The 26,493-nt window shown below is 47.6% G+C and overlaps 1 protein-coding gene across 2 annotated transcripts in view; it reads left to right on the forward strand.

The window, feature by feature from the left end:
- Positions 1 to 10,330, forward strand: part of NIBAN1 (niban apoptosis regulator 1) — a 119,587-nt gene extending 109,257 nt beyond the window's left edge. For both annotated transcript variants that reach the window (XM_036014994.1, XM_036014995.1), the window contains 3 exons: positions 762 to 869; positions 4,569 to 4,680; positions 7,867 to 10,330. In XM_036014994.1, coding sequence (XP_035870887.1) covers positions 762 to 869; positions 4,569 to 4,680; positions 7,867 to 8,981 — 1,335 coding nt within the window. In that variant the 3' untranslated portion in view covers positions 8,982 to 10,330. The remainder of the gene's footprint in view (positions 1 to 761; positions 870 to 4,568; positions 4,681 to 7,866) is intronic.
- The last annotated feature ends 16,163 nt before the right edge of the window (positions 10,331 to 26,493 follow it).

Consider the following 26,493-nt stretch of genomic DNA (forward strand, 5'->3'; position numbering starts at 1 on the left):
GTTCTACCCTCTTTGTTAACGTCCTTCTTCCACGTGGCAGCCTCCTGTTGTTGGAACACAGCTATAATCTAGCCCCAAATCGCTACCTCTGGTATAAATGGCTTCATCTCTTCGACCACTCTTTATGGGGCCTGACCATTCTGCTCACGTGCCTGTGACTGTGCTTTGTTGTGCCTGAGGTCCCCTTAACGTGACACCGAGGATCACACTCTGGTCTCTCGGTGTGGATGATCCATGTGGTACAAAGTGAATCCTCATCTTTCTTGTTCTAGATGCGAAACTCCTTCGATTAACATGCCACAGTGTCAGTGTAGCTACGAGCCAGAGCCTCTCTTCCCTCGCAGAAATCCTTTCAGCCCACAAAGCCTGCTTTTAGGATGTAGAATGAAAGCAGGAGATAACCGTGGCTCCCAGGACCCTCCCAGGACCCACCTAGGACAGGGGGGACAAAGTACAAATTCACCCCCCCAGTTCCCCCCGCCTCAGCTTCTCTATCATGCAGAAATTGCTGTGTTGATCTTGTCTCAGTTTCCGTATCTGTAAGAGGGGAGGGCGAGATGGGTGATTAGCAGTCATAACCTCCACCTAGAGTGTGAGGGAATCACATAGAAAGATCTCCGAGACCTCAGGGACACCATAGGGCACTCAGAAATCAGAGGGGAAAAGGCAGTGAAGTGGGCGGCTGAGATTTTTGCTGAAGCGAAAGTTAACAGATTGCACTGTTGCTATTGAGCATATGTTTTCTGTCTCTGTATTGACAGCAATACGATTACGACAGCAGCACCATGCGGAAGAGGATATTTCAGGAGGCGCTGGTTCAAATCACACTTCCCACCGTGCAGAAGGCCCTGGCGTCCACGTGCAAACCAGTAAGGGCTGGGTCACTCCAGAGAGCCTGCTCTTATCGCCTGCAAAGTCCAAGCAATTTTGGGGGGAGAGGGGAGGACCAGGATGTGCCTGCAAACGGTAGAAGGGGTTGGCAAACTTTTTCTGTAAATGGTCCAATAGTAAATATTTTAGGCTTCATGGGCCATGCTATTTCTGATGCAACTACTCAGTTCTGTTGCTGCAGCCCCGAAGCAGGCATAGAATGTGCACAGACAAATGGGCAGATCGGAGTTTCAGCGTAGCTTTATTTACAAAACCAAGCAGCCGAGCTTTGCCGACCCCTGGACCAGACAGAAATCTCAGAGGGTGACGATGTGAGTTGGAGCCAAGCTAGGGGTTGCCATAGAGCGCCAGCGAATGCCAGATGTTCCTCATTAAAGTCTGACTCATAATTCCTACATGGTCTCTGAAACTTGACCACCACGTCCAGGAAAAGATCTTAAGTAACGTGATTGATTACAGGAGATTTGTTCTGTTAAATCCAGTAACATTTGTTTGGTGAAATCAATGAAACCGATCATTTAAAGCTGTTACAAACCCCAGGTGACCAGGGACAGCCATGATTACGAAGTGTGACTTAGTCTGCAGAGTGACGAGTGAGGTGACTCTGGAGGCTGGGTCAAGACCTGGGTTCAAGTCCTGGCTCCTACAGGTATCGGCTCTTGGGCCTTGGGCAAAGCACTTTTGCTCTCTTTTGGTCTAGATTTCACTTTCCAGAAAATGGAGATAGTAATGCCTTGCAGTATCCTTGTGAAGATGGAGAAGACTAGAAGGAGGCAATTAACATCCAATGAGTGCTTACCACGTGCCAGGCGCTGTGTTAAGCACTGTGCCTGGATTAACTCAATGATTCTCAGGAAACCCTATGAGGGGGCTCTATTTATATCCTCGCTGTAGCAATGAGGAACCCTGAGGGCTTAGGTCGTGGGCCCAAGATCACAGAGCTGGCCCCTGGCCAAGTCTGCACCCCGCTCACACGCACTGGTGCATGTGATGCTCGCAGTGAGTGGTAAACACCGCTTTTACTATTTCTGCATTTCAGAAAGGATCTGTGAGCCCGGACATGTGCAAGGCTCTTGCAGCAAGTAATACGGAGCGTGTAGAATTTAAAAAGGGCTTTTTGGCAGCGTAGAGAGTCTCCAAGCATTGGACGCTTACAATCCTTCCCAGGAGTCATTGTGCCGGGGCAGTGGGGCAGCGTCTTCAGTCCTGTTCACATTCTGTCAATGCCGTCTTTCTTCCAAGTGGCATCAGCATGTCTCGTCCGCCGGCGTTTGCTTCTGGGGGTGTCTTTCCTTTATAGGAAGGGATCGGATGATGCCAGGGGAGCAATCTGTCTGCATGGACGGCCCTTGGCCTTCGTGGTTGGAAAAGTTCAGCCACCGAGAGGATGACTCAGGCCACCTCGGGACGTGTGGGCACACGGACTCTCCACTAAGCCCGTTTTCCTCTTCCAATCCCGAAGGCAGCCCAGGGGCCTTGGGACCCCCTCCTCCCCCCAGAAGAGGGGGAGGGGGAAGAAAGCCCTCTGTCCTCCTGCCCTCCTCGTTCCAAACACCGGCAGAGCTGCACCCAACTCGAAAGGAGCTCTCGTGACTTTTAATCAAGAGAGACTGGTTTCTAAGGAGCCCGTGACCCGGAATTTCCCGCACTGAAGGACGTGGTATCAGTGTCAAGAGATTTTTAAACATCTGGATTTACAGACTAGATAAATTAGGGGAGTTCCAGCTTCGGAGGAGAATCCTTTCTTTTATTGAGGTGTGGTTCTTCTTGGCTCTTCAAGTCGCAGCTCCCTAGACCTGTGGCCCTGAACTCGAGGTGCACGCTAGAATTGCCGAGGAAGCTTTGGAAAAAGTCTGACTCCCCAAGACCCTCCCTCAGGGATTCAACGTCATTGACCCAGGGAATTCAACATAGGAGTGTTGCAGTTCAATCTATGTCGTCTAGAAGGTCTGTTTTGTGAAGCCGGCCGTGTGACAACTGTATACATGTCCCTAGAAATGATTTCTCTCCCCAGAATTGTTCAGCTGGTTGAAATTTTGAAGGTCTCCTGTTTATTCAGCAAACGTGTATCGAACATGTCTCAGATGCGATCCAGGCCCTGGGCCCGGCCCATGGCCCTGCCGTCTGTCCCCCGGGGTTCATTCACAGCCTACGGGCAGGGGACAGGACGCCATGTGACGAGCTCAGCAGGAGCCTTATGGGGGCAGTTCCTCCTGCGGGAGTTCCGAGGAGGTTGCCCCGCTCGGCTGGTGGGGTCGGGGAGGGCCGCCCAGAGTCCTGCTTTTGCCCAGTCCTGAGGGTGAATGACTGTTGGGCGAATGTGGGATGGGAGACCAGGCGGGAGACCAGGCGGGAACACGCAGGGCGCTGCAGACGTGAGCCTGTGCCCCTCACTTCCCAGAGGAGGAGAGGGGCGCCCGCAGACAGGTCTTCCCTCCGAGGTGCATACATATAAAGGGACCCCGTGAGAGCCCTCTGTGACCTGGTCCCGGGCTGCGGCAGAGCCCCCAGCCCTGGCACCGAGAGCTGTCTGAAGTGGTGGCCTCTGACCCCTGTTGTCAACACCATCACTCCAGGCCAAAGGCATCAAATCCCGCTGCTCAGCCCTTGGCTGTCTAGGAGGCGTGTGCCAGGCGCCATTTCCAGCACCCTCGGGTGCAAGGGTTGCTGAGTTAAACTTGGGGGATAGGATCGGGTGCTTTTCAGTCCCTGCTCCATCCTCATGCTGATAACAGGCAAGCTGTTTGGGAACCCGCGGGAAGCAGGAAGGGTTAAAGGACTTTGCATCCTGCTCGGGTTGTCTTAGAGGAAGAAGTGCATGCCAGGGCCAGCTGGAGAGAAGGAGGAGAACATTCCTGAATTCCTGAATAGTTCTTGACTAGAGATTCTAGAAATGTGACACCCAAAAAGGGGCCACATTTAATAAAGTCAAACACACATCCACTCCAGGACCCAGCAGTCTCATTTCCAGGTACCTACTCAAGACGAGAAAATCCTTAAATCTACAGGAATCATGCACAAGAATGCTCATAGCATCTCTGCTCTTCACAGTCCAAAAGTGGGAGAAAAACCTCAATATCCATCAATAGGAGTGTGGATTCACAATTTTAGTTGATCCATATGATGGAAATCTTATCAATAACAAAGAACAAGCCCCTGATACCTGTGGCAACGTGGATGACTCTCGAAATCAAACACCAACAAATAGCCAATTCCACTTACATGAAGTTCAAGAACAAGAGAAACTAGGCCACCGTGACAGATGTCCAATCAGTGCTTATCTCCGGGGGGATGTGGACAGGAAACGGGCATGCAAGGGATGTCCTCTGTCTTGATTTGCGTTGGGGTTTCATGAGGTCATTTATGTATTTAAAATCATTGAGCTGTACTTTTCATGTTTGCATTTTATTGTGTGTAACATATACCTCGGTAAGCAATGTTGGCACTTAGAAAAATGAAGAAGGAAATACTTTGGTTATGATGGGGTAGAAGGAGGGTCCCAGACTCACTCACACCCCCTGAGGTGATCAAATCTCTGGTCTACCCCTTAAGTGCTTGCGGGGTGCTCCCGGGGTGAGGGGTGGTATCCCGGGGCTCAGGAGCAGGACTCGTCCTTCCTGTGCCTCCCCCACGCACTGGCATCTCACGCCGGGTCCTCTCTGTCCCTCGCTCTGCAGGAACTTCAGAAATACGAGCAGTTCATCTTCGCAGATCACACCAACATGATCCACGTGGAAAACGTGTACGAGGAGATTTTATACCAGATCCTCCTCGATGAAACTCTGAAAGGTGAGGGGGGTTTACCTGATGCTGGGGGGAGGTCTGGGTAGAGGGGAGCGCCCCAGAAATGGGACCCAGTGCGGCCAGCTGGGTTTCCTCAGCAGAAAGGAAAGGGGCAGGGCCAGCGCTGCTGGGGAGATGGAGGAGTAGGAAGGGGGAGGAGGTGGGAGGGACACTAACCCTGACTGCACACAGGCTATACCGGGACCATTAGGTAGCCTTTCTCTCTCCATACAAATGAGGACGCTGTGGGATGGAGTGTTAAGCTTCATTTTTCAGATGAGACGACTGAGGTTTGGAGAGATTAAACGCAGGGTGCCTCATGACCAGCTGTCTTCCTCCAGCTGTTCCAGACAGAACAAAGGACAAAGGGCTCCCCTTAGTCACAGGCCCACAGCTCTGCCCGCAGCGGGAGGAGGCGACCTCGGAGCAGCTGCCCTCCCAGCACATTCCTCACCTCCTCTCAGCTGCACGGAAGAGACCGGGGCGGTGACACCGCGCACTGGGAGGCTGGCTGGGATATGGGCTCCCCATGGGGAAGCAGGCCTTGCTGGGGACAGGGTGTGGACAGGGGAAGCTTGGGCAGAGATGGGGAGGGCCACCCACAAAACTGTAGGCCCGACACGAAGCTGGTCTCCAAGGGGAAGGCGTTGAGCATCCCAAAACTCTGCCCCAAAGGAGACTGGCCAAGCGCAAGCCCCGGGTCCCAGCAGCTCAGGGCTGGGGGTCTAATGAGATAAGGGATGGAAAGGTGTCCGCACAGTGTCTGCACAGAGGACGGGCCCACTGCCACTGCCAAGGCCACTGCCGGGCCACCGCGGCACCTGGGGAGAATTAGAAAAAAGCTTGCTTCACCTGAAGCCTATATAACTTTATTAACCAATGTTACCCCAATAAACTCAATTTTAAAAAATTAGAAGTTACAAAATAGTCACGAGGATGTAGCAGAACACAGGAAACATATTGTAATAATTTGACTACGTACGAGGCCAGGTGGGTGGTGGAAATACTGGGGGGAAACACCTTGTAAAATATATGATTGTCTAACCACTACCCTGTGCACCTGAAACTAATGCAAAATAACACTGAATAATACTGAATGTAAACTGTAATTGAGAGAAACATCGATCGGTTGTCTCCCATATGTGCCCTGACCGGGGATCGAACCCGCAACCTTTTTTGGTGTACAGGACAATGCTCCAAACAACTGAGCTGCCCGGCCAGGGCTGAATGCAAATGATAATTGAAAAATAACATTTTAGCCCTGGCTGGCGTAGCTCAGTGGATTGAGCGCGGGCTGGGAACCAAAGTGTCCCAGGTTCGATTCCCAGCCAGGGAACATTCCTGGGTTGCAGGCCATAACCCCCAGCAACCGCACATTGATGTTTCTCTCTCTCTCCCTCTCCCTCTCCCTCCCTCCCTCCCTCCCTTCCCTCTCTAAAAATAAAAATAAATAAAATCTTTAAAAATAATAATAACATTTTAATTAAAAAAAGAGAATTTGTCTAATCTAGAGAGGGAAATGCTAGCAACAGCAATAAAATAATTCCTTATTTAAAAAAAAAGAAAAGAAAAAGACTCCTTTCCTGCAGACCCGTGACTGCTCTCTGTCCAAAAATGGCCACGACGTGCGGATGGGGTGAGAGCAGCCACGCTTCTGCGGCTGCTGCAAGCAACTGCGCTCGAACCTGCGCTGCCTCTGCTGACCAGGGTGCCCGCCCCCAACCCCTGCCCCGGGGTGAGACACTCTTGCGCTCTGTGCAGCCTGCACGGCCATAAGCAGGGGCTCGTTGTCAGAAGTGTCCCCTGCTGTCGTTATTGGTGTCGCCGTTCCTCCTCCCCAGGCCTCGAGGCTGAGCTGATGGACGTAGGTCTCCGTCTTGGTGTGTCTGGTATTTTTGCCGGAGCATCTTTGCTGCAGGCATTTTTGCCACAAACATTTGTGGCCCAGAACTAATTGGCCGAAAGGCAATTTTTCCATGAGAAAGATTAAAATTATGTCAAATAAAAGAGGGACATGAAAACTGAATAACAAAATGTGAAAAGACTTGATTGCCAAATGCAAATATTTGAATACATTTAATATGTGTGTCAACGCATGGCAATTTACTGCACAAATAACCGATTTTCTCCTGGAGAGTATACCTAAGGCCTTGCCTTCGTTCTATGGGGCACGAGGGTTCAACTCTGCACCCTCAGAGGCCCTTGGGTGCCTCTCCTTCTCTTCCTAAAACAGTGTTTCAAAATAAGGAACCGACGAACTCTTGGGGCAACAATCATCATCATCTGGGAAAAAATGCTAACTCTTTTAAGATCACCACTATTTATTTGCTCCACTACTTTGTCAATGGAGAAATGAAACCAAACCTGACTAAAAATAAATAAATAACCCTAAAAACAAAAATAAACCAATGCAAAAAAAAAAACTATCAACCAGTTATTTTATTATCTTTTATGGTGATGGATTCACCAATGAAGAAATGAAACCAAAAAGACAAAGAAACCCACAGTCAACCAGCTATTTATTCTTTTTTAGAACAAAATAGCCTCACGGCCAGTTAGTTATGCAGCAAAAGACGCTTGCAGCAAAGTTGCTTGCGGCAGAGGCCTGTACAGCTACAGCAAAGAGGCTGTGGCGACAGTGCAGGTCAGCGGGGCTCCTGTCTCCGGGTGCTCCGGGCCAAGAACCTGTCACACGCTCAGGACTGCACTTGGGGAAAGCGAGGAAAAGCAGGCCAGCTCCTGCCCTCGAGGGGTCTCAGGCACCGCGGCCACAAACTGGTGCCGCACAGATCGGCCGCTAATAAAAGGCGATGGGGGCCGTAGGAGTAACACAAGTGCCGCCGTCCTGGATTGCGAGCCCCCTGACAGCAAAGGCTGTATTTTCTTCGTCTTCGGGTTCCCAGAGCCTGCCCCGTAGTCAGTGCCCGGGAAGTGTGTGCTGTGTGAGTGCACGAATGTGTGCAAGAGCGAATGGAGGAACCCTGGGGAGGTCCAGCGTTGGGTGTGAGTTTCCAGGCTTCCATCTTCATGGCAGGCTACCCGGAAGAGAGGGAGTGTAAGCTGGAACTTGAACTTGAGACCTTTGGATAGCCAGAAAAGTTGAGAGGAGAGCTTGCCTTCTGGGTAAAACCAGAACAGCCAAATCTGCCGGGGCGGAGCTCTAACACCCTGTTTTGTTTTCTGGTGCCCCAGTGATAAAGGAAGCTGCCGTCCTGAAGAAACACAACTTATTCGAAGACAACGTGGCCTTGCCCAGTGAAAGCGTGTCCAGCCTCACAGATCTGAAGACCCCCGCGGGGTCAAACCAGGCCAGCCCAGCCAGGAGAGCCTCCGCCCTGCTGCCTGGAGCTGCTGACAGTGAGGCCGCGAACAACGAAGTATTCCAGGAACCAGAGGAAGCGAAGCAGCCTGGGGTCCCCAGTCCCTTGGCCCAAGAGAAAAGCCTTTCTTTCCCAGGTGGGGACGGGCAGGTGGTCACTGCAAGCATGGGTGGCCCTGTTGTGACTCTGGTGGCTGCAGAGGACACGGCAGCAGTCCCAGGCGCGCACCCGCCAGCGCCGGAGCTTGGAGGGACCCCTGAGAACAGAGAACCCGCCCGGGAAAAGCGGGAATCCATCTCTGCCTCAGGCTCCTTGAAGGAGCTCCGAGATCTGTTGACGGTGACCATCGAAGTGCCAGTGGAGTCTGCGGCCCCTGAGACCGAGAAAGATGCACCTCAGGAGACCCTTGTGCCCCAAGAAATTGAAAAAGAAGAAGAAACAACCCCAGCCTGCCCAGAGGCCGATCAAACAGCTGCCTCCAGCCAGGACACCTGTGAGGACGGTGGAGTCAGGGAGAGGGAGGCCTCTTCTCCTGCTGCTGCAGAGGCCGAGGCTGAGGCCGGTGGGGCAGAGTTGGGGGGCTGTGCAGAGGCTCAGCCAGCCTGCAGAGAGCTCAGCCAGGGCGACAGCGGCCCGGGCACCACAGAGAAGCACGCAGAGGCAGGGGAGCCCAGTGGGAGGGAGCCCCCAGGCGAGCCTTCCAGTCCTGGTGCCCAGGAAGGAGGTATGGCCATACCGCAAGGAGATTGCAATGTAAGTTCTGAGCCCAGCGGCCCCGGGGAGAGCCAGGGCTCTGTGGAAGAGGAGGTGGCGGGAGGGGAGGGCGGCAAGGCCCAGGCAGCTGCCAGCACAGGTGCAGAGGAGATCAAGGATGCCCGGGTTCACGAGTGTCAGTGGGTGGTCGAGGATGCTCCCGACACCCACATCCCAGGTCCCCAGAAGGAGGACGAGAGGGAGAGTCCCCCAGAGCCGCCCTCAGAGGAGTGAAAGGGACGATTTGGCAGAAGCATTTCTTTGAACAGACTGACCCCCAATGGGTTAGTCACGGGTACATTTAGGGTTGGCATGTGTGTTGTTACCAAACAAAAATTTGTGAAGCGCTTCCTTAGTTTGTATTGAAATCAGATGGAACGCACAGAGGGCGTGAGCACAGAGGCACACCTTTGTGGAATCAAACGGCTCCGCCATGAATTATTGCTTTTTCATTTTAATCAGAATTACAAAGGTGATGCAGTGCTTGGGATGAGAGGGAGCTGAGGGTGCCCGAGGGTGGGAGCGGGTGTCGCATTGGGGACTCAGAAAGCAGCAGGAGCACAGTGGTCAATACACTCTGCACATTTTCTTCTAATGCACTTTAGGGCTTTTCAGTTCTTCGTAAGGATGCAAACACGGGCTGTAAATCCAGCTCCCGAGTCTACTACACCCACCTCACTGTCCCTTAAGGACTCAGTCATTGTTCACGGTCTGGCTGGTCTGGCTGGCCCGGCTGCCAGAAAGCGAGGGTGGCCATCGGCAGTGCCCTGCTGGGTGCAGCCCCCGCAGAGCCTGAGGGAGGGCAGAGGCCGCTGAGCAGAAACCGAGGCAGGCTGTGGTCTGCGGGACTGCCCGGGCCTGTCACTAACTCTGCTCTCCACGCCCTGTCAGTGGATCTTGTGGACTCTTCTTCATTAATCACCTTTTGGGGAAATTCAAACGAGGCAAGAAAATTTCCCTTGCTCATTGAAGCGTTCCAAATTAGCCTTAGGCTATGCAGAGAAAGAGCTTAGCCAAATTATTGGGTGTGAAGCCTACCAATTAAACAAATGTTACTGAAACAGCTACTCTTTGCCTCATGCTGAGTTAAGCATAATACCAAAAAAAAAAAAAAAAAAGAAAAGAAAAAGAAAAAAGAAGAAGAAGAAAAAGAGATAAGGTGCTTTTGTTCAGTATAAATTAAAAGGCTCAAAAGGATTTAAGAAAATGTCAGTTTTCAAATGATAAGCTTTCTGCGCTGCCAGGAAAGCTGTCTGTCTTTCTATTGAAGCAGTCCTGGTTCACTCCCAGAAGGGAATAAAGTGAATAAATGAATAAAGTGAATTAAAAAAGAGAGAGAGAAGAAGAGAGAGAGAAAAGCCAAGATATAGCCATAGCATCAAGCTCCAAAGATGTTACCAAGGGCAGAGATGACTTGTTCAGTCAGTTAGCAGGTTAATGGAGTCTGTTATGTCCCAGGCACTCGAGCCCTGTGCTTTAAAAGATCTGTTCCTTTCTTCCAGAACCTACACTTTAGCAGAAATAGACACAAATACATCTTCCACATCGATTGCCACCTATGCCTGTTAACGGTACAGGTGGAATGCACTTCCAAAAGATTAAAGGAAGAACTATTCTGTTGTCCTTCAGAAAATACCAGTTTATTGCCTACCTGGTGTGTCTCAGTGGATTGAGTGCTAGCCTGCAAACCAAAAGATTGCAGGTTCAATTCCCAGTCAGGTCACATACTCAGGTTGTGGGCCAGGTCCCCAGTAGGGGACGAGCAAGAGGTAACCGATTGATGTGTCTCTCACACATCCATGGTTCTCTTCCTTTCTCTCTTGCCCTTCCCCTCTCTCTAAAAATAAATAAAATATAAAAAACAAAGAAAATATCAGTTTATTTCCTAAAAGCTTCAGAACCAGCACTGCTTCATCTTTCTTTCCTCAAATTTTAATAATAGATCCCAATATATTGCCCAAGAGCTGTGTTCGATCATCATCAACAAGGAAGTTTGTGTCAGCTCTTTAGAGGATTTATCAGCAGTGCTTCCCTCCTCACACTGAGGAAGGATCTCCTGACAGGTGAAGAAGATAGATGCCACTCCCCCCTGGTCCCTGTGACACCAATACCCGCTGATATCCTTGCCCTTAGCATGAAACACTGAAGTTCCCTCTACTTCCTGCCTCTTCCAAGGGCTCTTCTCTTCCAGGGCAGAAATGAGGGTTTAGCCTTTAGATGTGCTTCCTGCGAGAAGCACACAGCCTTGAATAATGGCTCTCTGCCCCCTCGGGTCACATGAACGTCCCTAGTGCCCAGCGAGGAACTGGCCTGTGCCCGGCTGCTCGGGGCATGTGAGAACCCACCACCCACCACTTCGCTGGGCCGCGGCTCTTCGGAGCCTGCTGTCAGCCAGGGAGATGTTTTCCAGTTGGGCTTCCTGCCCTTGCCCAGTCGTCCCCTAAATCAAGCCCAGATGGCCACGTGGTCCGATTCTGTGCCCAGCAAGGCAAGGAGCCAAAGGAACAGTGCCCAGCCCTGCCCAGGGCTGTCCTTCCCTCCAGGAGAGTTGTGGCGAGGGAGGAGGTCACAGCCTGGGCTGCCACCACTCCGGAGCTCCCCGGCTTTCTTCCTTTCCTCGCATCAGGGCTTCTCAAACTCTCGGAAAGCGGAGTGATTCTTTCCAACCCTAAAAGAGAGGGCACCTCACTACATCGGATGGACGGACATCAGTGCCCTCCCTTGGCCCGTCCTGCAGGCCCGAGGGGACTGAGCACGAAGCGGGAGGACACGCGTGAGAACGCAAAGCACCTTTCTGTACGTGTTCCACAGAAGACACGTTCAGTAGACTACGCAGGGTGATTGTCCCATTTGCAGATGGAACAGGAAACTAAAGTGCATTAAAAATATTCCTTACTCATTTTAACGTGTTGCATGGAATACCTTCACATTAGCGCGAGTTTGTTGCTTCTCGCACGGACTTCTCTGTGGTGCCACAGTGATTTCCAGGTTGGAGCGAGGTCGCTGTGGTTCCAGCGAGCAGTGCGGACGAGCCTCTGCAGGCCGCCCCGGGGCCCTCCCCTGCGGGCAAGTCTGTTAGAAAGGCAGCAGACCTCACGACAGGCTATCGGGCAAAAATCCCATGACTTTAAAGGAGCTATGTCATTGTTGACCTTCCACAAATAAATAATATGTTTCTTTCCTTAAACAAACAAACAAACAAATTTCTTTCCTTAAAGAAATTAACTTGTCCTCTTCTCCTTTGCAGCTTGGACTAGTGTGTTGCATTATGGGAGAGTAAATTCCCTTTACAAAAAAAATAGTATTTTGGAGACCCCAAGGATGCAACTCCAGTTTGTCCAAAAGCTTTCTAAAGAGGCTGGGGGTGAAAACCTTGCAGGTCGGAAGGCCTGATCTTCTACATTTGATTAAGAAGATCCTCAAGTCTGGTCTTCTCCAGGCTGCAGCCAGTGATTTCAAAGGGCTTCCCAATTCTCCCAGACAGGTGACTTTCTTTCTTCCTAATAAGCGCTAGGCAATATATGCTACATGAATTTTAACATGGGGAAGGGGAGGGTGCCCCTGACTCAAACAGAAACACGGTTCATTCGGTAAAGCGCTGGCTACATACACCTTCTTCACCGTAAACAAATGGGTTTGGGGATTTGCCTTCTGAGGTCTGCAACTTCAAGGAAAAAAAATCAACAGCGTGGATGGATATTTGTTTAGTCACTATGTAAAGCAAATAAATTTAAAACACTTTGTAACTGTGCATATACTCTGCCAAGTGCCTATATTCCAATAAAATGTTCACCCTCGAAGAGACGTCCAGATGTCCTGTTTCTTTGGAATGGGGCTCGTTTCATCCCTTAAGCAAATGTCGTCAGTGGAGCTGGGAGGAGCATCCCTCGGTGATGAAAAGGTGAGTCTCTGTTCCAAGTTATGGAACTTTTAATTTTCTGTCACCAGGAAGAAATCCACAGGGAAGTCCCTTCGTGTCAGATGTAATTACGCTTCGAAACTGCATGTGCTTGTTTCGCTAGGAATTAGATTATGTCTAACTACAGCCATGGGCAATTACTCTTGACGTAATTGAACGGCTGTGCAAACACATTTATTCTCAGTGGGTAACACTGAGTGACACATTCATTCTGTCTCTAATTGTAAATAAGACAATACTTACTCGCCAATGTCAACAGTTGCTCATTCCTCCACGAGTTCACTTCATCCCAAAAGTAATGACGGCGGATCGATTACGTGCCAGCACTCTAGTGGGTGCTGGAGAAACACGTGCACAGGGTGGACACGGGCCCGACATTGGCAAACTCCATGGCCAGGGAGAGCCCAAAAGAGGCATCTGCTTCCCTGCCTGGCATAAACGTTGTCTGTAATCTCAGCCTTAGTTCTATGGCATCAACAGCTTCAGACTAGAGAGGAAGGGACTTTGGAGAAATCAAGGCAGGGGGTGATGGGACAGTGGGTGTGGCGGAAACCTCACCACCAGCGTCTTCCCACCATAACAAGCACCCAGTATGCGAGAACCCTTCCCAGAGCAGCTCCTCCGCAAATGCTATTGAGGGCCAATGATCAGATTGGAATCGGAGGTAAGCAGGTTGATGTGAAACTGCTTCTGCATAGTTTTTCTTAGATCACATGTTTATTTGGTGTGGCTAGGATGAGGCGGATGGGGGTCTTGAGAGGAGTCCACTAAACTTGTATGCCACTTCTTTAGTTGCGGTATCAACAATTGTCAAAAACTAGAAAACAACCTGTATGTCCTTTAGGTGGTGAATGTACAGACTGTGGTACATCCATCCGATAGGCTACTACTCAACAATAAAAAGAAGTGCTCCACTGACATACACGGTGGTAACATGGACGACTCTCAGAACGATTAGAGTGAAGAAAGTCAGACAAAAAGGGATGTGTCCGATATGCTTCCTTTTATACGACATGCCGGGAAAGGAAAAACTATAGACTAAAAATAGATCATTGGTTGCCTGCAGTTGCGGGTAATGGGAGGGATTGATTGCCAAGTGGCAGGTAAGGGAATTTTGGGGGTGAACTGTTCATATCTTTCTTTAAAGATTTTATTTATTTATTTTTAGAGAGAGGGGAAGGGAAGGAGAAGGAGAAGGAGAAGGAGAGAAACATTAATGTATGGTTGCCTCTCGAGCACCCCCTACTGGGGACCTGGCCCATGACCCAGGCATGTGCCCTGACTGGGAATCGAACTGGCAACCCTCTGGTTCAGAGGCTGGCACTCGATCCACTGAGCCACACCAGCCGGGACTTGATAGCTTGATTACAGTTCTATATCTTGATTACAGCGGTTGCTCCAGGCCTGTATATGCATTTGTTAATACTCATGTAACTGTATACAGAAAGGGTGCATGTTAGTCTTATGTAAATTATACCTTGATAAACATGACTAAAAATATATTTTCTTAAATGGCCCAAGTTTTCAACAATAAGGAAATTACTAGCTATATTGTGAAACTTTATACAGTAAAGCATTACACAGTTGTTTTGGGCTTTGTTAGACTTTTTCTCTGCCTAGCAGGTTATGAATATCCTTTGTGTATAGTGTGGGGTGGCTCCGCCAGCAGGGCCCACCCGCAGGCCCCCCCACCCCCAGCTTCCCACCTGCCACAGTTGAGAATAAGTCTACCAAGACATGATCTGCTTGGGGAGGAAAGGTGGCCAATCTCCCAAAGGAGAAGGGCCAGGAGCCTTTTCCTCAATGGGCTTTTGTTGGATTCAGTTTGCACAGGAATACAGGTAAAGCTCATTACTCATTGTCAGGCAGTAAGGATCTAACAATAGATAACAAAGAACTCTGAGGGCCTACTTTGAGTCAGGGTCAGATAGCTAAAGAGCTGTAAAACTTTGAGGAACAAACTCACTTCTTGCTTGGACCCTTGTCATTTAATTGAGAGCATTCTAAACAAAGCCGTTTTTACAGGATTTTACATATTCTTTCTTAGGCCTGATTGCCCCAGGGAATCCGCCCTTTCCAGCGCAGGGCTGCACCACCCTCTGTCCTTGTTTCAGGCTTAAGTCAGGCAGGGGAAGTAAGGCAGCCAAGAGATTAGGAGACTTCTGGCAGACAAAATGAGGACTCAGGTTATGTCAAAGCCGAGGAGCAAGGGTCCATCACCCCCTTTTGCTGTAGCCCCCAAGGTCCTTCCCTGGCAGCCTCCCATGTGACTGTGCCTGTCTTAGATTGTTCCCCCCCTGGGGAATCTTACCCATCATTGGCTAACTGACCAAGCATTGGTGGCCAGTTATGGATGAAGTAAAAAGAGCAGAAGTGGCACTCCTGCCAGGGAGATAAGCTTTTCTCTCCTTGCTGGCTTAAGGTCCAAGGTCGCTCCCTCAGCCTTAGCCTTGGCGGAGGTTACAGCTTCTGCCAAGTTCCCAACCGTATCGGTGAAATTTCTGTTTCTAATTAGAAGTGGCCAACGTGTTTTTCCACTTTCCCTTGTAGCCAGGGCATGGGTACACGATGTGTGCCCCATCAGTCAGTCGCACTCTTACAACATTTGGATTCAATAGAGTGGTAAGAAGAAGGAGGTGTCTATGAAAAATCCATTCTGCTGTGGTGGTGGGCCCCTGCAGGGAGACCTCAGGTCTGAGGGGGCAGTGACAGAGGGTCTAGTAGTGAGTGTCCCACCTCCGAAGTCAGCAGTAGAGTTGAATTCCTGGAGCATTCTGGTGCTATGATTTGAGATATGTATTCCTCAAGCCTGGCTGCCATGACCTCCAAGATTTCAACATATTTACATTCATTTAAATGATAAATGAACTCACGGAATGAGCCAGAGTGTTGTTTGCAACCGAGAACCTGGAGTGACAGAACAGTCATTAAAAATTATGTGTATGACCAGATTCTCACCAATATGAGCTAAGACTGCATCATGGATACGGTGGCTGAGGCCGTCACCGCACAACGTGACTTGTGATCGGCGATGACATCTGTACCGTGAGCACATGGCAGAGATGAATGCTGTCATGCCCAGCAAGAAGCTCTACAACAAGATACAGCCCCAGTCACTCATCTAACAAAGTGGAAGTGGAGTCTCCACTTTAAATGCAGGAAGAAGAGAGAGGAGAACCAACCATGTTCTCTACCTGCAGGTCCCCCGACTCATAGATGCCCTGAACGTAAAATGTAAAAACACCAGGAAAAGCCACCTACAGCTTTCTGCTGAGCTATTTTATTTTCACTATATCAGAGTGTACCAGCCAACCTCAAAAAGAATTGTTTACAAACAGTTTGCAATGCTGTGGGAAAGGCTTAGTTACAGTTTTGAGTTCTTAAAAAATCACAAGATTACTATACATGCATAGGCCAAAAAAAAAAAAAAAAGCCTCTAAGAAAATGGAATGAAATGGAAAATGTGGTTTGAGCTGCTGAGAGTTTATATGGTTATTACTGTCTTTTGAATCTTCTCCCTGCCCCTCACATTCCAGAATGAAGATGTACTACAGTCAAAACCAGGAAAACTTGAATGTTTAAAAATATTTTAAACCGGAATCTAAATTTGGCCAAAGGTTCCTCAGTTTTCCCAGGATCCCATCCCTCGAGGAATTCTTTGGGTGCATTTCCTCCTATCTTCAGGGCCGTTAACAACCACGTGTAATGGAGAGTGATATATAAAGCGAAAGGGGAGGAAAAAAACACAGTTGCCAGGGTAAAATTGGTTCCCTAAAATAACTCTTTGACGGGTACTGTTCTGAAGGGCTGAGCTGCTTCTTTGAAGTTCTGCTCTTGACTCAACTCCTCTTCCCCAGAATCCCTAGGTGATGCCCTGGCATCTGCCAGACCATCCTGCCGGCGCTGCCTTCCCACCACCGGGACGCAGGCGCCGGGGCGTGGCAAGTTCTGACAGACGGCCCAGTGGGGAGGTAGGAACTCCTAGGGTCAACTTTCAGTTGCGTGTTACTGATGAATCTCCCCAGAGGTCTAACATGAAAGACAACTCGATTTATTTAAGGCCATTCCCGCCTGCTTGATATGCTTTCAGAAATTACAAACACGAAAGAGATCACACTCATTAACGCACAGCAAGGCATGCTGTGGAAAACACAACAGATGTTTATTTGAAGTCTGAAAAGCCTGAAGTTTAAGTTTTTCTTCTGAATAGCCTTTGATGTATAAACCTACCTTCCTTCCTTCCTTCCTCTCTTTCTTTTTTTTTTTTTTGATTCTTTGAAAAATAGTGATTCCTAGATCAAAACCACAAGGGGAAACTTTCTCTAGGTGGGTAAAAACACCTGAAGATAAAATTGCTAGACTCCGTTAATGGATGAGATTAAACATATGGACACAAAGCATTTTAAACAAATCTCCATGAACGAGACAATCCCATAATTACTCTATAAAATCTAACGAAACCATAAAAATTGGAGAGACACTCCTTTAAGTGAAATATATATTTTTTTCACTTTTAGTTACATAACAGTCATCATAAAAGCAAAGCTCCGTTCCACTTAATTAAAACTGTGGACCCTTTATAAATTATACCCAGCTGCCATTATCAAGATTTATTTTCAAAAATACTAGTTTGGAATTAGCAAGGCTATACTAAAGTCCTTGACCATGGGATTATGCGTTAAAATTTTGTGCTGAAGACCTCTTGCTAACCAAACCGGTGCTGGGATGTAAGTGATGAGGTTACCTTTACCTCCCATCCCTCGGCCTGCAGCTAGGATTTGTTTCTCAGTGCTTTGTTCTCGTATTTTAGCTGCACCAGTAAGATGTTAGTCACCAAGTGCTACTCTCAGAAAATGCTGTTTTGGATGCCAGTGACAAAACCCTACTCAAACTGGCTTAGGCGAAAAGAGGAGTAAGCATCTCGTGGGAACTAAAGAACCTGAAATTCATCAGGAGGTAATTTCCGCATCTGTCTCTATGCCTCAGGTGACCCGGTCTCCCGTCTTTGCTTCCCTGTGCACAGCCGTCCCATTCTCCTCTCCGCAGCGTAGCTTTCTCTACTCGCCTGTGCACAGGGAGGCCTGTGACTAACTGACAGCCCCTGACTCTATTTACTCCCACATCCAGGAACCGGCAAAGACTATAACTTCTGAATCTTGATTCCAAATTCCTGGGAAAGAGACTCTGTAAGACCCACTTTGGATTAGGCGTCTGTCTACCCCAGCTGTAGCCGGGTGTTGGGAACCACCTTGTCTGGTTTCAGAAGCTGTAAGTCCCCATGACTAAGGCTGAGTGAGAGACCTTGGGACTCTAAGCCCCTAAAGAGACAAAGCTTATCTCCCTGGTAGGGGCGCCACCTCTGCCCCCTTTACTTCACCCTGCTTGGCCCCAAGCCTGACAGGTTAGCCAATGACAGGTAAGATTCCTCAAGGGAGGGACAACCTAAGACAGAGACCGTCACAAAGGGGCCCCCCAAGGAAGGAATTGGGGGCTACAGAAAAAGGGGGTGATGGACCCTTGCCCCTCAGCTTTGACAAAGCCTGAGTCTTCATTCTGTCTGCAAGAAGTCTCCTAATCTCTTGGCTGCCTTACTTCCCCTGACTGACTTAAGCTTGAAACAAGGTCAGAGGGTGGTGCAGCCCTGTGCTGGAAAGGGCGGGTTCCCTAGGGCAATCAGGCCTAAGAAAGACTACATAAAATCCTGTGAAACTTGCTTTGCTAAGAATGCGTTCAATTTTCTGATAAGGGTTCGAGCAGGAAATGAGTTTGTTTCCCAAAGTTTTATAGCCCCTTAGCTAACTGACCCTGACTCAGAATAAGCCCTCATAGTTCTTTGTATGTTATCTATTGTTTGATTCTTACTGCCTGACAATGAGTAATGAGCTTTACCTGTATTCCTGTGCAAACTGAACCCAATAAAAGCCCACTGAGGAAAAGGCTCCTGGCCCTTCTCCTTTGGGAGATTGGCCACCTTTCCTCCCCAAGCCAATCATGTCTTGGTAGACTTATTCTCATTCATGGCGGCTGGGGGCGGGGCCTGCGGGCAGAGCCCCCCCCCCCACAGCCAGGGGGTTCGGTGACATTAAAAAAGTGAAAAGAAACAGGTGAAATTAGTTCATAATGTGTTTTATTTAACCCAACATATCTAAAATATGCTCACTTAAACAATGTAATCAATGTTAAAATTGTCACATAGTCTCCATTACTTTTTTATAACAGATCTTTGAAATCCAGTATACGTTGATGAAATAACCACGTTTCATGTGCTCAAGAGCCAAATGTGGCAAGTGGCTACCATATTCACCAGCGTGGTTCTAGAGTCTGCCATTAATGAAATCATGAATCAGATTTCTGGAGTGAAAAACAAAGAAAACTTCATAAATGCATGAAAATGGTGTCTAAACTCCAGCTTCCCTGGCACCCTGAAGGAGTGGAAGTGCTAAGAGAACACTTCTGTTTAACTAGTGTACGTTCCTACTTCCTTGGGTGCCTCCCTCCTAATGTCCCTGCTTTCTCACCAAAACCTAATATCCAGCAAATTAAATAACTTGGCAAACCATTCAGATTTCTTATCAACTTCTAACAGACTCCACCTGTCCAAGCAGACCAGTGAATAACAACCTTCTAGTACTTTTGGTTAATCCTATTATATTTAATTCTTTTATTCCAGGAGCGACTGCAGCGACTCATAATACTGCTTTTACTGTTTACTAGCTGCATCTTTTATCACCAAGAGACTGAAGCACTCTCAAGGGAAGCTGCCTGGAAGTATTTCCAGTAACACATTATCTCTTTGCATCTTAGACAGAGGAGAAAGGAAAAGGCAAATCCTCCAGATAAGCAATTGTAAAATCTACCCAAGGCTCAGACAAAGTAATGATTTTTTTTTAAACACCTCTCCAAGGAGATCCTATTATTTGTTGATAATACTTAAGAATTTGAGAGATAAACTACACACAATAAGCAAAATTAAAAGTAAAATGGCACAGGTTTTTCAGTTAGCCCATTTTAGGAATCCATGAGCATATCAAAAAGTCATATTTGCATCTTCACTGTGAGTATAACTGTTGGGAACCGCCCTGCCTGGTTTCAGAAGATGTAACCCCCACCAAGGCTAAGGCTGAGGGAGCAACCTTGGACTGTAAGACACTAAGGAGACAAAAGCTTATCTCCTTGGCAGGAGCACCACTTCTGCTCCTTTTACTTCATCCATAACTGGCCCCCAATGCTTGGTCAGTTAGACAATGACAGGTACAATTCCCTAAGGGGGGAACAACTTAAGACAGGCATGGTCACATGGGAGGCTGCCAGGGAAGGACCTTGGGGGGCTACAGCAAAAGGGGGTGATGGACCCTTGCCCCTCGGCTTTGGCAAAGCCTGAGTCCTCATTCTGTCTGCAAGAAGTCTCCTAATGTCTTGGCTGCCTTACTTCCCCTGCCTGACTTAAGCCTGAAGCAATGACAGAGGGTGGTGCAGCCCTGTGCTGGAAAGGGCGGGTTCCCTGGGGCAATCAGGCCTAAGAAAGAATATGTAAAATCCTGTGAGACCTGCTTTGTTTAGAATGCTCCCAGTTAAATGATAAGGGTCCAAGCAAGAAGTGAGTTCGTTCCTCAAAGTTTTATAGCTCTTTAGCTATCTGACCCTGACTCAAAGTAGGCCCTCAGAGTTCTTTGTCATCTATTGTTAGATCCTTACTGCCTGGCAATGACTAATGAGCTTTACCTGTATTCCTGTGCAAATGAACCCAATAAAAGCCCATTGAGGAACAGGCTCCTAGTCCTTCTCCTTTGGGAGATTGGCCACCTTTCCTCCCCAAGCAGATCATGTCTTGGTAGACTTATTCTCATCCGTGGTGGACAGGGGGCTCTGCGGGCAAAGCTCCACCACATATAACCATGACTGTAAAAATACCAAAGCAAGGCTTTGGCATAGAATGACAATGGTCTCCTAATATTTGGTATCCTCTTCTCCTTTCTAATTATATATTTGACATTTAAGTTGGGCATATACCTTCCCAGTTAGAAGCTAAAAATGTCAGTTGATTAACTCCTTTCCAATGAGCCGTGAGCATCAGTGAGGTGTGGACCTTCCTGGTCACATCCTTTATAAAGGAAACTGCTTGCCTTGCCCTCTCTCTTTCCTGTCCAGGTTTATGGGATGCTGGCAAACCCGCTTCTACCACAGAAATGCCTACCAGGGACAGAATAGCACCTGAGGTCCTGGATGACTTTGAGGGGTAGAATTACCCACTGGCCCTGAACCACCCTCCTGTTTCTGATATTATCTGGGAGATAAACAACTTTCTTGTATAAATCATTGTATGTGGGATCTCTTTCTTATAGTACCTTGGCTTATACTGTGACAGGGTGCAGCCAAGGGGGTCCCCAAATAGGGATTTGTAATGGGGTCCAGAACTCAGGGTGTTCAGGAAATATTAGAGAAAAATATATATATGATGTCCTCACCCCCACCAGCCTGAGCTGGGGGATGGGACACATGGAGCAGGGCCATTGAGAGCTGTTTTGAATACAACAGCTTTGCAGCTAACCTCTGGCATGGTCATTTAACATCTCTATGACCTTTAACTGGTTTCATAGATATATTAAATAGCTGTGGCCATGTGTTGAGCCAGGGGGATGGGAGTGACTTCAACCCAGGTGGTAACTGGGATGCAATCTGCCCTCCTGGTTACAGAGCCTGTGTGAGAGCTTAGAGGTGATTGGCTCCACACCATGGGGCCATGCCTGCCCGGACTTACTACAGCAGCCCAATAAAGCTGGAAGAAGACCAGAATGCTGGCAGGTGTAACTGATTGTGGGAGGAGTGCGAAGTGGGGCTGCAGAGGAAGATTGGCACAGGGATTTAAATCCTGGTGCAGCAGCCATACCGAGGAGGATCATGCGGCTTTGGTGAGAGTTAGGACCACTTGGCTTTGGGGTGCTCCCTTTTGCTACGTGGCTTAGGTAGTAGGAGAGACTTTGCCTGGAAGAAAAGGGGAGAAAGGACTCTTGCTGGTGGGCCATGAGAAGGTGCCGCATGGCTCCTGAATGAACTGGAGATCACAGCAGTGACACAGCGGGGATGCTGCCAGACTGGAGGGGCTGCCTGAACCACTGGCTTCTACTTCTTTTCCTGAGATGTGGTACCCTGGACTGGGCAGAGGGAGAAGGAAGGACTGTGTGCATTTGTGGGTGTTCTAAAGGACTTTAGTATTTTAATGAAGACATTAAGTCATTACTCTAAGTCTGTATAACTTTTAAATAAATAATTCCTTTCCTTTTCACCAATCTCTTGCACTGAGAGATGTCTTTCCTCTAGTAGTGGGCAAAGTGAACCTAGTACGGTGGGGGGAATTCCTGGAGAAAAAAGGGGGGTCCTTTTGGTAACAGTATTTCCTTCACTGCCCACCAGTTTGCTCTGTAACAACATTACTAATAAAAGGGTTTAGCATTATTGTCACTATCATTTGTGCTATATTCAAACCTTTTGTCTATTTTTAAGCATTTTCATATATGAGACGGTATCTCTTTAAAAGACAGAAGGACTTTTTTTTTTTTAACTTAGAAAGAAGGCTTCCATGACTAGGTGCTTGAGGGAATTGTTGGTTGCTATTTATTAAATGATACAATACAGTGTTTATGAAACCTTCATAAACTTAAAAGGGTTGCAAAGAAAAAGTCATTATTTTAATCTTAAACTAACAATCCATGACAGTAGGACGTTCACGGTATTTCTGCAAACATTTTAGCTAGCTAACATGGCCCCCTCCCAGGTACCATTATCCAGTCAACACGCACAAGCTTCCAGAATAACTAACGTTTCAGGCATTGTAATGTAGCAGAAGAATGGATACGGAGGTACGTCGAAATGTCATCTTTTCGATTCCTTCATGGGAATGGCCGCTCACTTTACCTGTGTGTAAAGGTAGTTCAGTTGACTTCATAACGTGGCCTCATAAGTCCTGTCGAATTTCACGTTTCATTTGTTCATATAAAAGCAAATCTGCTTAATCCTTTCATTGACATATCCATTTTTACTTGTACTTTGCTCCTCTCCAACTGCTTAATGGATTAATTATTCTGTCAACATTTACTGAGCATTCAGGGCTTACATAACCCACCCTGAGGGAATGTGCAAGTAAGATAAATACCTTTCTGTCCTTATCTTATTTGAACTTCCTGCAGCTTAGGACACCCCGGGCCACACCCCTGTGGACATTTTCCTCATCCTTTGACTTCTGTGGCTCTTTTCTCTGGTTCACTTCTCAACTTTCTGATCTTCTTTTCTGCAGTCTCGACCGTACTTATCATCTATCCCCTCTCCCCAACTGCTCTCCATCCTGTGGTTTCCATCTTGGTGAGTGGCCCCAGCACGCAATAAATGGCTCGAGTGATGAAAAAGATTCAGGGCTGAGAGTAAAACCAGGTCCCTGGGGGCTGTGGGGCAGCTGCATCTGCCCTGGAATCTCCCTTTCAACCGTGACTTTCTAGTCCATTATAATGAGAGTATTGATAGCTGCTATTTATTGAACCCTTTCAAACTGCTAGATATTTTACACACATCATCTTATTATCTCGACAAGACCCCTGTAAGGAAGGTATTCCAACAATTAAACCATTTAATCTTCCTGGAAAAAAACAATAACAAAAAAACACTGAGTGAGGTACTACAGCTGGCCTTTGGTATGGTTAGGAGATTGGTTCCGGGATTCCCACATATACCCAAATCGGCAGATGCCCGTGTCCCTCATGTAAAATGGCATAGCATTTGCATATACATCCAAGCACAGCCTTCTGTCCACTTTAAATCATCTCTAGGTTACTTATAACACCTAATACAATGCAAACGCTATGTGAATGGTTGCGCTGTATTGTTTAGGGAATAACGGCAAGGAAAAAAACAGTCTGTGCATGTTCACTACAGGGGCAACCGTTATAGGTCTGGTCTAACCATGCACCACATGCCAGCAACAATGTAAGTTCGCGAGGGAGTATTTTCTGACCTCGGATGGTTGAATCCTGGATACAGGATCCAGAGATACAGAGGGCCCACTGTGTTCTTATTCCTGTTTACAAATGAGGAAACTAAGGCACAAAGAAATTCAGTAATCTGCTTAAGATAACACAGCTATGAAGTGGCAGAGCTGGCTGGGAACCCTGGGAACGCTTGTTCTTGGCCCCTGTGCCGCCTCTGCTACCTGTGTGGAATGCCGTTGAATGGGGCAGACTTAACACCTGTGTGCCCACACTGACATGTCAAGTAAGATCTGCGTGAATAGTGCAAAATGAGGATTTAGGAGAGGGGCCGGGGGCAAGATGCACCAGCTTGTGAAGAGCCATGTCACTTTTTTTTTGTTTTGTTTTGTTTTCTGATACATAATGGAAAATGGCTACTAACCGACAGACCCAACCACAAGAGTGAGCTTAACGTTAAACATGACTCAGGAGCAAAATCTCTCGCCTGAGAGAGCTGGCGCGGGTGTTAGTGAGAGAAGTGAAACAGTAATCTGGAGCTGAAGTGATTGTGAAGATCTCAAATCGTGATCTGGAAACATCATTAGGGGGAGTACATCGCCCAAACTCCCCACCCTCTGTCTTTGCATTTGGATAAATCAAGCAGACAGCCAGGCATGGAGTCAGCCTACGACACTCCCCGAGTACGTTTCGTATGAAATACTTTTTCCAGCGCCATACAGTCTCAAGCTGTGGATGTAGAATAAGTACTGTCTTTTTTTTTTTTTTTAGTGTTTGCAAGATTGGGTTCTCAAAAAGAAAAGTGTTCTGTAAATGCCACACGCTATCATATCATAGGAAAAGTGATTTGAAGAATGACAAAATCACCACTCCCAAATTCCACCCCAGAGTTGAGGAGTAAACAGATCTGTCCTATTAAAGAATTCAAATCATTTAGCGGCAACTGCTGCTCTATCGTCAGTGTCCCGCAGCTGGTCGCAGCCTCTAGGGACTCTGTCTGAGCCACAATATTAAAGTGGAGACTCTCCCTTGTGTGTGAATCCATAGGATTCTAATCAGGACTCCCACCCTGCCCCAACTCCTGGTCCATCCAGGCAAGTAAACAAAGGGAACACCAAGTGAGCATGCGTGTTTACATAAGCCACAAGGCCATGCAAACAAACTCTTAACTGGTTAAAGGGCATCTTATTAATGACTCTTATTTCTTGCCATTTTCAATGAGCTTTACCCATCTAAAATCTAGTCCATATTCTTTAAAAGTCCTTATCCCTCTTCTCCTTAATGCTTCACACAAGCGTTTCTCCCCCTGCGTAACGCGCCCAAGTCTCTCTTGTGTAACTCCCATATCCTTTTCATCACTGAGTGTATAGGTTCTAAAACAATGTGTGTAGGTTTTTAAAGAAGAAACAAATTTTTCCTAGTGTCTGCAAACTGCCCATTCGCTGAGAATTTCTATTCTTTCCATTAAGGGGTTAAAATGGATTCTCTTTTGTAATGTGCTGTGCAAATATATTTTTCTTTCACTTCCAGGGGCTCCACTTCAGATACGACAAACTGCAGTCCCAACATTCCCTCTTGGGGTTTTGCAGAGATCAGGCGGAAATGGACTCAATCATTGGCTAGAAATTGAATTTCAGTGAGGGAGAAAAAGATGCTTGTTATTTAGCAAGTCAACAAAGAACATATTCTAGGTTCTCATTATACATTTCTAAAATGCAGTGTTAGTTTGAAAACAAACAAATAGGCCACAGGAGAAAAAAAGAGAAAATTCTACAGAGGAAAGGCCAGTATTAAATGTCACCGACTATTTCGCTGTTCCCTTTGTTCTTAGTTTTCAAATACTGGATGGTGGGTGTTGACCTTCATCTCATCCTGTTCTCAATGCCAGGACCCAGAACAATGCACAGGTATTATTTATTTAGTTAACTTCATCATTAAAGCTGCCAAAGAGGATCCAGGGCGGAACCAACATAGGGTTGCAGGTCCATAAGAAGGACTAAATTAAATATCGTACAGCAATGACCTCATGGGTTTTCACACGGTAAGTAGATAAGGAAACTGAAGGAGTAAGGAAACAAGCATGTCCACCAACACTTATGGAGAATCTGTAACAGGAGAGGCACACAGCTCAGTCCTTGAACAGACACGTAAATAAGCTAACGTCAATACCCTCCAAACAGTCACATTCTAGTGGATGTGGCTGACTGAGAAACAATAATAAAGACACAGAGCACAATGGAAGAAGAGGGGCCAGGATGCCTTGTAAGGACTGGAGGTTTTGAAAGGGTTTTTTGGAGATGGAGTCTGAGACTTAATGGGTGGGGAGTGTTCTACAGAGACGGCAGGATGGATGAAGGTACAGTAAGAGCAAAGGCATAGAAAAGATGTAATATGAGAATCTATGAGTTATCGTATTGGGGTACAGGGCAGGGCAGGGGTAGAAGGGAGATGATGTGTTCAGAGAGTTTACAGATGTCCTCGAGTGCTAACTCTGGGAGCAATGTACAGAAAAGTAGGTTGGCAGGGAAATAATTTAGCAGGCCATTGCCATGGCTCAGGAAACAGGTGATGGAGCTTGGGACTGAGCAGAAGTAGGAGTGGAAAGGCAGTGATCGCAGATGTAGAATCTATTTAATTTGGCAGCTGATTGGGCATGAACCACAAAGGAGGAAGATGGGTTGAAGATGATTCTGATGCATTCATTTGAACCAGTGAACCCGTGACACTGGAGTCACCCTTGGGCCAGACAGAAGGGACTTTCTACTAGGGAGGTGGAGATGTGTGTCCAGAGATCAGGACAGATACTGATTTAGAAATCAACCTCAAGGATATGACAGTTGAATCCACCTGAGTG

This window comes from Phyllostomus discolor, chromosome 14 (assembly GCF_004126475.2).
Source record: "Phyllostomus discolor isolate MPI-MPIP mPhyDis1 chromosome 14, mPhyDis1.pri.v3, whole genome shotgun sequence".
NCBI classification, from domain to species: Eukaryota; Metazoa; Chordata; class Mammalia; order Chiroptera; family Phyllostomidae; genus Phyllostomus; species Phyllostomus discolor.